This window comes from Quercus suber, unplaced genomic scaffold (genome assembly GCF_002906115.3).
Source record: "Quercus suber isolate HL8 unplaced genomic scaffold, Cork oak 2.0 scaffold_348, whole genome shotgun sequence".
Taxonomy (NCBI): domain Eukaryota; kingdom Viridiplantae; phylum Streptophyta; class Magnoliopsida; order Fagales; family Fagaceae; genus Quercus; species Quercus suber.
In genome coordinates, this window is record NW_027069800.1 from 378,405 (window position 1) to 393,081 (window position 14,677).

The 14,677-nt window shown below is 32.3% G+C and overlaps 1 protein-coding gene across 1 annotated transcript; it reads left to right on the plus strand.

Annotated features, from left to right (window-relative positions):
- Nucleotides 1-1,514: 1,514 nt before the first annotated feature.
- On the plus strand, nt 1,515-6,568 carry LOC136061756 (transcription factor UNE10-like). Its single transcript, XM_065759979.1, has 6 exons — nt 1,515-1,809; nt 1,920-2,685; nt 3,049-3,150; nt 3,510-3,575; nt 5,103-5,465; nt 6,124-6,568. The coding sequence occupies exons 1-6, from the start codon at nt 1,706-1,708 to the stop codon at nt 6,214-6,216; spliced, it is 1,494 nt and encodes a 497-aa protein (XP_065616051.1). The 5' UTR covers nt 1,515-1,705; the 3' UTR covers nt 6,217-6,568.
- Nucleotides 6,569-14,677: the final 8,109 nt, after the last annotated feature.

The window sequence follows — 14,677 nt, forward strand, 5'->3', positions numbered from 1 at the left end:
AAAAACTTCAAATAGACATCCATATAGTATTAAAAAAATTATAAATACTCAAAATCGTTGTTTTTAAATACATTAAGATGCAATTATTTACCAACAAAGACAAATAAAAACAAAATAATGTCTTGTTTTAATACTAGACTGGCTAAGATTTTATTTATTTATTTTTTGTTGAAGTTAGAGCATTCACATTAGTGGTGCTAAAAATTTTAGCTTTTAGCACCTTAAAAAGTTATTTTATCTATTTTACCATCCTACTTTACAATACATCTACTATCAAATGTTCTATTTTTTTTTTTTTATAACTTCATTTAAAATAATATAAAAAATTCATTAAGGTAATAAAGGAAGCGAGAGAATTTGAGTTTTTTAATTGAAGGAAGAGATATAATTTTAATAAAATATTGTATTTTATTTTCAACAATTTGCTACAGTCAACTGGTATTTATACTAGTTTGCTGTAATTGCAAAAAATTTAGATTTAGCTTTTCTAATAACACATGATTTTTTGGTTATTTGGTGGAAAAATAGTTTTTTTTTTTTTTTTTGTTGCTAAAATACAATTACCATTGTGAATATTTTTATTATTTTTGTTAAGTTTTTTGGTTGGATAGTTGCTATTTGGGTGAAGCTAGTTAGGTTTATTGTGGAAAAAAAGGAGCTTAAAGTTTTGGAAGGGGCTAACTACAAAAATAAAAAATATTATAACTAAAAAAAAAAATTGGACCAGGGGGGCTCGAGCCCCCTTAGACCCCCACCTGGGTCCGTCCCTGCCATCAGCCACTTCATTAGCCTCTCGATATATGTGAGCAAGAAGGACGATTCACTTGCGAGTGAAAAGGGACTTGTAATCATTAATTAAAACATAAAGTTGTGGCGCATAAGCACCATCATGTGTAATCCAGTGCATAACTAGGGTAGAATCTATATAAACCAAACAACAACAATAATAAAAAGGGTAAAGATATTTCATAATTATAATTTAATAAAGGAAAATAAGTAAAATTTAGATAAATATCTACAAATTATATGCAAATAACATTATTCCATTTGTTTCTACAAATAAAGAAGTTATTCCATTTGTATATTAAAACTACTTTGTTATATATATGTAGTATATAGTTTTTTTGAAGATGGAGAATGTCTCCGTTGTCTGACTTTTACCCAAATTAAAGAAGAAAGGATTGCTCTATTTAGCTGTTTTTTTAAAGTTTTGCTTTTATTTTTTTCACTGGAAAAAAAAAGGTTCACATCTTTTTGGGCGGAACAAATATCTGCTTTTGCTTTTGTAATTTTGATGCAAAGATACGAACTCATCTTCAATATATAAAAAAGCGTAATTACTAAGAAATATGGCCTTCGCAAACTTGGGCGTCTAAATTATCTATATATCTATATTCTATATTCTATATAACCATTTATAGTAGCCATCAGTCAAAGTCCTATTGATACCCAAAACTTCTCTTCCTCTCTCTCTCTCTCTCTCTCTCTCTCTCTCAAATAATCAAACTTTTTTTTCTTGTATTCTGTACCTGTGGACCATAATCTCTCTCTCTCTCTCTCAAATACATGATAGTCGCTATAAATTAAAGCTTAAAAAATAAGGTAAAAGAAGAAGGAACAAACAACAATATACTCCTCTGCTGCCCCTTTTTCCTTCTGTACCAACACAACTGTTTTACTGGCAAGAGTGGCAACTCCACCCAAAATGAGCCAGTGCGTTCCAAGCTGGGATTTCGATGAGAATCCCAGCCATATTCCCAGGCTTTCTCTTCGTTCTAACTCCAATTCCACTGCTCCTGATGTCCCCATGTACTCTCTCTCTCTTTATCTATATAATATATATAGATATATGTATGTGTGTACTATACTTTTTTTGTTCCTTTTTGTAAGTTAATTATAGATGCAATCAATTTATGCAGGTTGGACTATGAAGTAGCGGAGCTAACATGGGTAAACGGCCAGCTATCCATGCACGGCTTAGGTCAACCTCGCGGGCCTGTCAAACCCATACCTTCTACCTCTTCTCTTGCCAAGTACAACACTTGGGACAAGCCACGCGCTAGTGGTACCTTAGAATCAATCGTAAACCAGGCCACTCTGATACCCCAAAACCACCACCACCACCACCGCAACCATAACAGCGACAATCAGGGCCAAAAACCCCGCTCTTTCCATGGCGGTGGCGGTTGCGGTAGCGACATGGTCCAGTGGTTCCACCACCGTGCAGCCGTGGCCACCACCACCTCGGCCACCATGACTATGGATGCTTTAGTCCCTTGTTCCAACCACACCGACGACCATGGTGGCAGCGGCACGGGTGTAGTCGGGTGTTCTACACGCGTTGGGTCTTGTAGTGGCCCCGTTGGTGCTGGTACTATGATGCATGACCAAGACGAAAATGTCATAATAGAACGCGCTAATAAGGAGGCGCGTGTCGCAGTCCCCGCCGCCGCCGCTGCTGCGGCAGCACCCGAATGGAGCAGCAGAGACCAAAGCGTCTCCGGCAGCGCCACGTGTGGGAGGGATAGTCAGCATGTTACACTTGACACGTGTGAGAGGGACTTGGGTGTGGGGCTCACTTCCACTTCACTGTGTTCCATGGAAAACACTAGCCCTGGCAAGCCTTGCACTAAGGCCACCACTACTGGTGATGACCATGATTCCGTTTGTCATAGCAGACTACAGGCAAGCTAGCTAGAAAACATTTGTTAATCATTTCACTTTTTGTTTTTAATGTACTTGTTTTTGTTTTTTCATTTTTGTTGTTGTTGCAGTACACTTAAAACTGAAAAAGCAATCTTTTACCGTAGATTTGTCGACTGTAACTAGTGAACGTAATTGAAATTATCGTTCATAATCGATTACTTCAATAATTAAGAAATTTGGTCCATTGTACCTGGTGAATGCAATTGAAATTATTATTCATAATCGACTGCTTAATAGTTATGAAATTTATCGTGGAAAAACAAGTTATGATACATGATCATGATTGATATTTAATTTGAGTTGGGTCGGTTGTTTTATTCTTATTTGTTTATTTTTGTGAAGAGGGAGGCACGTGATGTGGTGGACAAAAAGAAGAGTTCAGCAAAATCCTCAGTTTCAACAAAACGGAGTAGGGCTGCAGCTATTCATAACCAATCTGAACGTGTATGTGCTCTCTCTTTCGATGTGGGATAAGGCATTAAATAAAGGAGTATGGTGGAATAAAAGCCCACCTTTCTTTTTCTTTCTTAATTGAATAACGCTTTTACTTTTTCTCTAAAAAAAAGATGGAACTGCTTTTAAGTTCTCCGACAATGATATGTGTGGGTTTAATTAGAGTGAATAAAATAACATGTATATAAATGGTTAACCAAATGATTGGATATGACTAAATCCACTATACTTTCCTAATCACAAATGAGTTAGATTTTATCCATAATAGATAGTCAAACCGTATAGAAAAAATTTGGTAGAGTTTATTTTATTTTATTGATGAATTTAAGAATATTTTATGTGTGTTTTAGAAAAGGAGAGATAAAATAAACCAAAGGATGAAGGCACTGCAGAAGCTGGTCCCCAATTCGAGTAAGGTATGAAGTTCCAATTTTTTTGGCTTTACTGCATAACCTTTATGGTATTTTTTTTTTCTCTCTCTTGATATTATCTCTTGGCTAAGCATTTATACTAGTGCTTTTATCCCCTCTACTTTTCAATTCCATCTTATTGGACATAGTATATTCAGCGACTTTTTTAACTAGGAAACATGTGAGTATGTGTAACACTTATCATAACCTATAATAGAATTCTTTTGTTTTCATTCTATTGTGGAAGAAAAGGACAACTTTAGTGTGATAAGGTTATTCTCTCTTAAGTTTCACATACTAATACACTGTTTAGTATAGTGTTAAAAAAATTAAAAAGCCTCAAAGATTTAGATTAGATATAGCAGGCAGTGTATGCAAATAGATGTGGTCCACTCTATGTTTGAGTACATGGCTGTGGGTATTTTGGGACTCATCCGATGATTTTCGTCCACACACGCAATGCTATGGGGGACAATTTGACAGAAGGTTGTTAGGTATGGAGACAACCACCTGCTCTTACAATAATCGCTTCACTTGGTAGGGCCTAATTAAGTTTGTGTGAAATCAGTCATTTCCATGTTATTAATCTCTAGTTTTTGGTACTAGTACACTTAAGTAACTTTTGTGTAGAGAAAGAGACAGTGAAAGAGTGAGAGAGATTTTGAGTTATGGGTACACAGATGTGTATTTGAGGTTAACTTAGATATGTATTTTTCTATCTCTATTCTATGGAGTGGGTCTCTCACAAGTATGTGGATCTTAAACGTGGTTATATGACAACTTACTAATAAAAAGTAAGCATCTCCCAAGTATGTGGATCTCAAACGTGGCCATATGACAACTTGCTGATAAAAAGTGAGCATCTCCAATGAATTAGGCATCTCTACCCTTTTCTCACCATAAAATATAGTATCTCAACTGAGGTTATCCGTTCCAGAGAATTGGTTGGTGGATTGGATCAACACATTTAGAGTGTCTTTTCAAACCATTATTTTATTATTCTACCCAAAGAGGTTGCAAGAACTATTTCCTGCATCCACTGCATACAGAGAACCAGACTCGTATCTAATAAAGAATGAATAAACAATAGAAATTTTTTTTTTAATGGAATAAATGAAAAAAAATAAAGAGTGAAAAATTGGCTATTTATAAAATATAAAAGGAGGTATTTTGACTTGCTAAAATAGAGAGCATTGCTGGAGATGCTCACAATTTTTGAGCTCTGCATATCAGAGTTATGTACATTAAATATTGGAAAGTAAATGTAGTGCAGAGATATAAGTACCATATAGTAGACAAAGAGTTGATCCTCCTGAAAAAGCAATGAGACCCAGGCCATAATATTCCTGACTGTTCAATTTTCAGAGTGCAATCAATTCTGCAAAAATTTAATTTCATTCCAAGTCATAAACTTTGCACATACACTAGCTAATTGTGCAAGTTGGAATATAATTTTGGTGATGGTACATAACTAGTTTTGGAGTACAAACATTGATTGGTATTCATTCTGAGAAATTCCTTGCATTACTACAGACTGACAAGGCTTCAATGCTTGACGAAGTGATTGAATATCTGAAGCAATTGCAAGCTCAAGTCCAAATGATGAGCAGAATGAGTATGCCACCAATGATGTTACCAATGGCCATGCAACAACAACTTCAGATGTCCATGATGGCACCAATGGGCATGGGGATGGGAATGGGCATGGGACTTGGTATGGGGATGGACATGAACAATATCAATCGGTCCAACATCACTGGCATCTCTCCTGTTCTTCACCCTACTGCTTTCATGCCTATGACCTCATGGGATGCCGGCTCTGGTGACCGGATACAAGCTACTTCACCCGCGGTAATGGCAGACCCCTTTTCCACATTCCTCGCGTGTCAATCACAGGTAAACACGTGTTGGATTCCCTGTTGACTATTCAGCCACAGCTTGACATTCAGTGAATTGTCAAATTTTATTGATTTCGGAAAGATTTTGCTTTTGTTTGCTTTTTCTTTGGCTTTTCTTATAGTGATTGAAAGGAAACCCGGTTTATTATGTTGAACAACAGCGACTGAGTCATTTGTTGTATTCTGATTTCGATCAGGACGAGTCAAATCATATTTAATCTTGCCTTAGGGAGTGTTTACTTTGCTAAGATGATGACAAAATATGAGCAATTATTTGTAGCATAAATCTCGGTCATATTGAAAGATACTATACTTAATCTAAACTTTCTTAAAGTTAAGATTCATTTTGACTAACTTTATAAAAGTTTTTAATTTATTAAGTCTTCAAAATTCAAATGACATGACACATTGACACCCCCTACCCCCTGAGAATTGCTTAAAAAAAGGAAGAAACAAAAGTTTTCTTTGTAAATTGTTTCATTTCTACATTTTTTTACTTGGTTTTTATGTCATATATGTTGCTGAATTTATAACTGTCAGTTTACATTATTTGTTTAGAAACTTTTTTGTGTGCGCCTATATTTTAAAGATCTTGGTTAGTAATTCAATGATCTTTGAGATTGTAAAGATGATGATTAGTACAAAATTCATTGCAGCCAATGACCATGGATGCTTACAGTAGGATGGCGGCGGCCATGTACCAGCAGCAGCAGCTGCATCAACCTCCACCTTCTAGTTCTAAGAGCTAAGCTTTCTGCAATCTTTGTTTCATTGCTTGCCACGCCTATCTTGGGAGCAATACCAGAAATTGGGTGCATGAGGTTGATACGGTTTAATTTGTGTTTTCTGCAAGAGCATAGATGCAGGGGTGGTGTGTTTAAATGATGCAAGTATATTAATGTATTTTAGCTCCAAGAGATGAACAGATACCTAAAATTAGAGCCTTTTTTGGGGTAATCAATTAGTAAATAGTTGGTGTACAATATTCTCTTTTAATTTTCAACTGATTAATTTGCAACCTCTATAATGATTTTGTATTTTTTGAATGTATAATGTATAATGTATCTTGATTTGTTATTATTTTTTAATTTCATTCTGCAATATTGTCTCTTCCAGTTAATTTTGCACCCTAAACATAATTAAGCTAAGCCTTGTGTTCTTTTGACTTGTTGAGCAATTAAGCTTAATCATGTGATTTCAACTTAAACAAGGTTATGAGGCTCTAACTGCTTAGTGAGCTTGATATTTCAATACAGTTGTGCAATTAATTATATCCAGTCCTTTGACAATGCTATCTAACCTGCTAATAAAGTCTCTATTGTCCCACCTTGTGCGTCAGGGATAAGTATTGTGTGGAGGTTCAAGGTTAGAGGGGGGAAAAAAAAAACAAAACAATTGGAGTGGGAAAAAATGGGGAGAGGAATCCTTTGTACTATGAGAAAGTTTTTTGTCATAATTTGTTGAAATCATGACTAGTGAAAAAAAAGTGGTCGATCCTTGTGAAAGTAATTTTCCATTACTTATTATCAACCATTTCAAAAAGTTGTGTTAAAAATAGTTTCCTCAGAAGAACTATTTTAATCTTTTGGAGGTCTCTTGGGTGCTTATGAGCTATACAAAGAGAGATGGATCTCTATTTTTGTTTTTGGGTAAAATTTAGATACAATTCCTTAAACATTTGTACCATACATTTCTCAATTAAATTCAATCATGTGATTGCATTGACTAATGTAGCATACAAGATGTTACTTTTCCTGGTGATAATTAAATTTAATAATGTGATTTATTAATTAATGCAGTTACATGATTAATTTTTTTTTATACTAATTGCATGTTTGAATCAATTAGAAACCTAAGATACAATATTTAAGAAACTTCTAAGAAATTTTATCTAAGTTTGGGCTTTGCCTTAAACAATTAAGTCATTCCTCTTCCGGTGTAGGGAATTTCGATTTAGGTCTTTTGTTCAGGAACAAGAGGTTTATCAATTGAATATCCATTGATCACAATCATTTGTATTGTTGAATTTCAAATTCTTCAATGCAAACAAATTAACATAATGTTTTATTTTAAAAAAAATGGTAATCATGTTTTGTGAACATGCGATTTGAGTTGAATTCGACTTGTCATCCAATTAAAAAAAAGTTATCAGCTACCTACCTAAGATTTTATCTCTTAACAAAAATTAGTCCAATAACATTTGTAAGTTTTTTATTATAATATTTAGAGTCTAGTTATAAAAAAAATTACAAAAACAAGATGCTAAAAATATTCATTATGTATATGGGTAAAATTAAATTGAATTCTTGCTCAAACTTCTTCAGGATTCTTATAATTAATAACTTTTCTAGGAATCAGTTTGGTACCACATCATAGAATTAATCATTCTTATATAATAGTGTTTCACGACAAGAGCTTTGAAGTCTAACTGGTTGGAACTTCCTGGTGGTTCCAACGAAGATATCCTAGGTTCAAATTCTTCCTTCCCAACTATCAAAAAATATAATAGTGTTTTTTCAAAACATTTTAATTAACTTTTATTTCTAAAAGATTAGTAGAATTCCTTTTTCTTGTAGGGTCATCATCGCTTCATGAAGTCTATTTCTATAAGTTAAAGTCTTGCTAGATTTTTGGATGGAATATATTAGGTTAAATTGTACCTCTATAATCAAACTTTAACCCTTATTTCGTACCTAAACTATTAAACATGTTATTTTGTTCCTTATATTTTTAAATAATTCAAAAAAATACTTGTCATCAACTAAGGGATAAAAATTCTGATGTAACAAATGAAATTCAAGTAACTTATACATGAAGTGGCAAATTGAATATCTCAATTTCCAATCATTGAGTCTTTTAACCCTAAAAAAAGCACTGACTTTTTCACATTTACCCCTCTCAAGTGTTTTTTGATGGGCCCATGTAAGTGTACATGTGATAGGGTGTGAAAAAGTCTCACGTAAAAATTGGAATTTGTAGCACCACTTGTTTTCCCATCAAAAGAATCCAATTCCAATTGAAAAGAAAAGAAATAATCAAAATAAAAAATTCCAAAATTCTCTCTTAGTTGATGGGGTACAATCGAAATACATAGAGAATTCCCTTTGAAACCCTAGATGTCATTAGCACCGACTTCTTCCCCATTGACGTTGCACACACTAACACAGTGGTTGGGGCCCAAGTGTTCAATATCAATGGGTACCTCTTGGCGAAGGGCATAGGGACCAGCAAGTTCATTGCATTTGACTTGGATGATAGAGTAGTAAGCACACTGCACCTACATTAGGGCCCTGTTTGAGCTCACCCTTTTAGACCAAAGTGGCAAGGAGAACCACAAAGTACCAAACCACTTCAATTGCATGCTTGATGGCGGAAGGTATGCCTTTAAATGTCACAAAAAAACATATGTTTGGGAGTATTTTAATTTTAACAAGTTCAATGTGATTTCAAGTGGTTCAATGCCTTATGTCAAGCTTCGAATTGATTGATTATGCACTTGGATGAATTATTTGAATTCGTGTTTAGGAAATATGGGTCGGTATTTCCCTAATTAAGAGGGATTTTTATGCTCGAAGGAGGAAATGCAAGTAATAGTGAACTATGGAACATGAGCAAAATAAATTGGAAGTTATCCAGCACCATGACTAATTTCTAAGTAAAATCAAAGCTCTTTGCCCTCTAGGACACCAAGTTATGCATGATTCAACTAAGTTTAATAGCAAGCAAGACATATTGAAGCCTAATCATGACTAATTTCTAAGTAAAATCAAAGCTTATTGAGCTCCATGACACTAAGTTATTCATCATTAAACTACGTTTAATTGCAAGTAAGACAGAATGAAGCCTACTTAATCTAAGCAATATACAGTTCAAAGGTAAAAAATGCTGAGCAACAAAGAGATTATAGCCTAAATAAACATTCTAAACACTAAATCAAATCAAAAACTATGGATCAAACAAAAATAACAACTAAGAACTTGAATCAAACCAAAATAAACTTGTTTAAATGAGATTAAACTCAAAAATAAGATTACAAGGAACATTTAAAAGTATGAGCACCTTCTAAAACCCTATGAACTACTAGAGAATCTCTTGAGGAACTACGATTACAGGATAATGATTTATGTATAAATAAGTTTGTTAGAGAAGGGTGGCGTTGTTCCTTGGAAACAAGCGCTCTATTTATATTTGAGGCTCAACTGTTACTGATGGTTGTTATCTTCACATGTCTCTCTCTCTCCTTGGACTTGACTGACAATTGTTACGATGTTGGAGCTGTTTTTTTATTTTATTTTATTTTATTTTGGAGAAAGGTTTTTTTAACTTCTTCAAATTGCTATGATGGCACATTCATTCATTCTAATAATTGCCCCAAGAAGTGTCACATCTGCATCCCACATATTTCTCCATATTCTAATGCTTTTCACACATGTAATCCTCCTGTTTTGCCATTAATCATATATTTAACAACTCAGGAAAATTTTATTTAACCCCAATACACGTTCCTCGTAGTTATTGGTGTAATCCTAGGAAAATCATTGTTTATGACACCAAATTTTATGTTCTATGATTGATTTGACAGTTATCACAGCTTTTAATGATTTTAAAATAACCTTTTGGTTGGAATTCCTTTTACTACCTGCTTGTTCAAGCACCACTTTTAAAATAAACTTTGCGTCCCAATTCAAGCACCACTTTTTATGGCTTGAACCAAGAAGTCCTATCAAGAGATGGAGAAGAAAATTCCATCTAGCACTTCTATTTTAATTGCTCTAACCTTGCTTTTAAAGTGCAAACTAGATTATTGAGACCAAAAAAACCTTTTCTCCCTTTACAGTAGCTAATCGTAAAGTAGATGTGGGACAATCCTCTTCTTTTCAAATTTCAAGAGTTACTTCTTCTGGAGCCAGTGTCCTAGGCCTTGCTTTTTCTACAAGCTTTTCGGAAAGAGTTAATCCTAAGTTTTTGGTCCGTTCGGTTGGAATGATGAAAAAGTGAGAAGATAGATAATGAGGAAATGATTGATGGAAAAGTGAGAGGATAGAAGAGAATTTTAATTTGTCTTGTTTGTATTTGGTTGAAAGGGTGGAAAACTTTTTTGTTTAGTTGGAAAGAGAAATGAGAGAATAGAAAATAGAGTTTGTATAAAAATACTCATATGTCCTTATTAAAAATGATGCCCGATTTAAAAAAAAAAAAAAAAAGAATAGAAAATAGAGTTTGTATAAAAATACTCATATGTCCTTATTAAAAATGATGCCCGATTTAAAAAAAAAAAAAAAAAAGGCAAACAACCAACCCAAAAAGGCAATCACCAAGTTTATTTAAAAAATAAAATTCATGCCAAGTATAAAATAAGAAATAAATAAATAACGTCCAAAAAAAAGGAAAATTATTGGGTACTCTCGGAGTACCATAAATACGTAGTCCGCCCTCTCACATGAATGGTGAGTCCCTCTTTAAATTTAATTAATGAGACTTACTATTTATGTGAGAGGAGGAAATACATATTTATGGTACTCTGAGAATACACAATAATTTTTCCAAAAATAAATAGTGTATGCCTGTATGTTTATCCCACTATTAAAAAAAGAAAAAAGAAAAAAGAAAAAAGAAAAAAACAACAAAACAACGTCCAGTACTGCAATTTTAATCACAAAAGAAGAAATAAGAAAAAAGAATATAAAAAAATTGGCAGGCGGCACAGTTACACGTAGTACCCAAAAAAGTAAAAAGGGAATATGACAATTTTGTCCACATATTTTTGCCCACTTTTTCCTTTCATTTTCTTTCAAATTTGGAGAGATTATGTTTTGCCAGGGTAGGAGAGAAAACTTGTGACCTCACAAAAATCTTTCCCCTTTTCTACCCCTAACCAAACAACCACAAACACCGTTTTCTCCCTACTTTTCTCTTCTTTATGTTCCATCCGCTCTATAATCACTCCAACCAAATGAAGCCTTACTTTACAAACAGTGCATCAACATATCATTGTAAGTTTATAACCTGGGATGATTGGGAATCTATCATCTTGATTGAGTCTTAGCCTAGATCTCTTATACACAACGAATATGTTGGGTGACTCGTATGCATACACACATCAAATATAAATGGGTCAAATTTGGGATTCGGGATTTGCGAGATCATTTTAATATCGAAGTATGTGTTTCTATGAGCACTAGCATAAGATGTGCTAAGTGCTAAATTTTTAACATTTAGCGTACCAAACACAAAAAGTCACCCATCAAATATGTCAAATGCCAAATAAATTTGACATAAACTACAATAACATTCAACAATAGTAGCGTAGGGGGAGATGTGGTATAAATAATTAAGTATTTGGTTATTTTTTATTCAAAATTTCTCTTTCTTCATGATTGTTGGGAATTATTTAAACTTTCTCTCTCTTCCATCTCATCAATAACATTGGGAACAACAAAAAAGAATTAAAAAGAATATTTAAATAAAGTAGTAAAAAAAATATATATGATGAAGGGCATATTGTAAAATAGTGTGCTAAAATAAATAAAGAAACTTTTTTTTTTTTGAGAAGAAAATAAAGTAACTTTTTTATATATCAATCTATATATATATATATATATTTTAGAACGCAATTCTCTAATTGGTTGATTTTAGCAGCTTTATCCTTATTGTGGTCTCCTGAAATCAATACCTTCATTTTTCTAAGGGCTTTATAAGCCCATCCATCAAAGACGTTTTCACCTTAATTGGTTTACCATTGGATGGACTTTTTGTTCACAACAAACTCTCCATTGATTTTGTCCTAGAGTATACTGGTCCAACAACTCTAGTGGCCCTAGATGTGGTAGTTTACTCTCCTCCCAACATAAGAGATTTAATTAGTCAAATTAAACCATATACTCTTAGAAGTTTCAAATTAAACTCTATACTTTCGAAAATATGTAAATTAAATTTAGTTTAAATCGGATGTTATTTACTACTAGTTGCAGACTTACGCGATGTGTGGAAATATATAATTATATTTTAGTTACGGTATAATATATAATTTGTTTTCTAAATTTTGTGGAAAATAATTTGTTCTACCAAAAATTTAAACAATTTCTAAAATTATTTTTCATTTATCTATCTCAAAAAATATATCATCATTTTATTATTTGGATTTATTTGATTGATATTATTCATTTTTTTAAGTAGTCCATATTTTGATAAATTATGTTATTGTGCGTTATATTTTCCTAATTTTTTTTTTCATGTACAACTAAACTATTTGAGTTTCAAATATATTATTCAAAATTTTCATTCTCTTAAAAGGAGATATTATATTTATAATTTTTCTTATTGTAGGAGTAACTTCAAACTATTGATTGAGTTTTGTTTACTAATATAGATACATGAGATTGGAACTGCATATTTCATAAACATTCCTAAGAGACTATACCATATTATAAATTTAATATTTAAAATGATATGTTGGAAAAAAAAGTAGACTTTATGTCTAAAATTGAACACTTCACCTATCAAAATGAGAGAAAATAATCTGTATAACAACATTGTTGGGATTATACTTAAAAAGTAATAATTCAAGAGAAACAAATATAAATCATCTATCAATTAACAATTATATCATGTGTATACGTAATAAAAATCAACAATAAGATGTGAGAAATTTACCTACTAGATTATGTTATTCAAGGATCTCACAAGCAATCAGGATGCTCTCCTTAGCTAGTCAGGATTAACAAAGAGTTTATTTTCTCTTTCACACCCCTTGCAAGCATGGCCTTGACAATATTTATAATATTTAGAAAGGACATGACCAGCCATAAAATCATTTCTATCGTAATAACAATTCATGTAACAGATATGTTACATTTATTAATAAACAACTTCATTAATTAGATTCATTAATGAATAAGTTCATTAACATGTCATTACTTTTGTAACTCCATAGTAACACATGGATTCATCTATCGTTTTCAAAACCAGAATCACTATAATGACAACACCTCTTATAGGAGGCTAAGTTACTGGCAATGACACGATAGATTTATTAAAGTCAACACTCAACTTGCATGAATCTCTTTATGGAAGGATTTCCGAGATTATTATGCACTAACCATCGAAAGACTAGCCCTTATTGTCTTTCATAGTCTGTGCAATTTTAACTTGCACCTTCTTTTCATCGTGGTCCAACAATGTACCTATAAAAATAGGTTACATCATGATGGATATGGTCAAGTCAAAGACTATAATGAAATGATTCATAATCTTAGTCTACAATATCAAGTAGACATATTTCAATATTCCAATATTTTACATCATAAAAATATTGCAAAATTTCACAAGAAATTTTGAATAATTGATTATTGATAATAGAGACATCATAAAATATCATGTTGGGCCACATTATTCTAACAAACATAAAGAACACATGATCTTTTTTTTTTTTTTGGTGACTACATACACTTTTATTTATTAAGATTTAATTGCCTTTAACTAGATCTTCATATCACATTTTTGTTACTATGCTCGTGTTAAGCTTTTTCATCTGTCACATCATTGGCCACATTATTATTATTTTTATTATTTATTTTTTACTTTTAATTTTTTGACAATATTAAATATATAAATATATTGGCTTCACAAATTCATCTTAGACAGTTTTAACTTTACATATTCATTTTTTAAAAAAATTTTGATGTTATAATTAAATAATAAACCGATGAAAAATAAAAATAAAAATATTGTCTATACATATTCATCTTGGGCAGTTTAATTTTAATAGTTGATAGACACATTCAAATACATAGCCAACATTGTATTTGATATAAATTCAAAATCTCACTTCCAAAATAACTAAGTATTATGTCCCAAAAAAAAAAAAAGTTAAACAAAAGCTAAAAGAGCGAGAGAGTAGACTTGTGATGGAAAACTTAAAAAATCAAACACACTACCAAATCTTATATAAGATTCATCAACCTAAAGTAACGTTACAAAAAATAATAAATAGTATGTGTGTGTATATATATATATATATATATAGAGAGAGAGAGAGAGAGAGAGAGAGAGAGAGAGTCTCTCTCTCTCTCTCTCTCTCTCTCTCTCTCTCTCTGTAATCACCTTTTTCGGGAGAGAAATAGAAAATAAAATGAGAAAAAGAAACATAAAAAAAATATAGTCATAAGTCAAATACCAAATTATCCAAGCCATGATATATAATAGAATAAT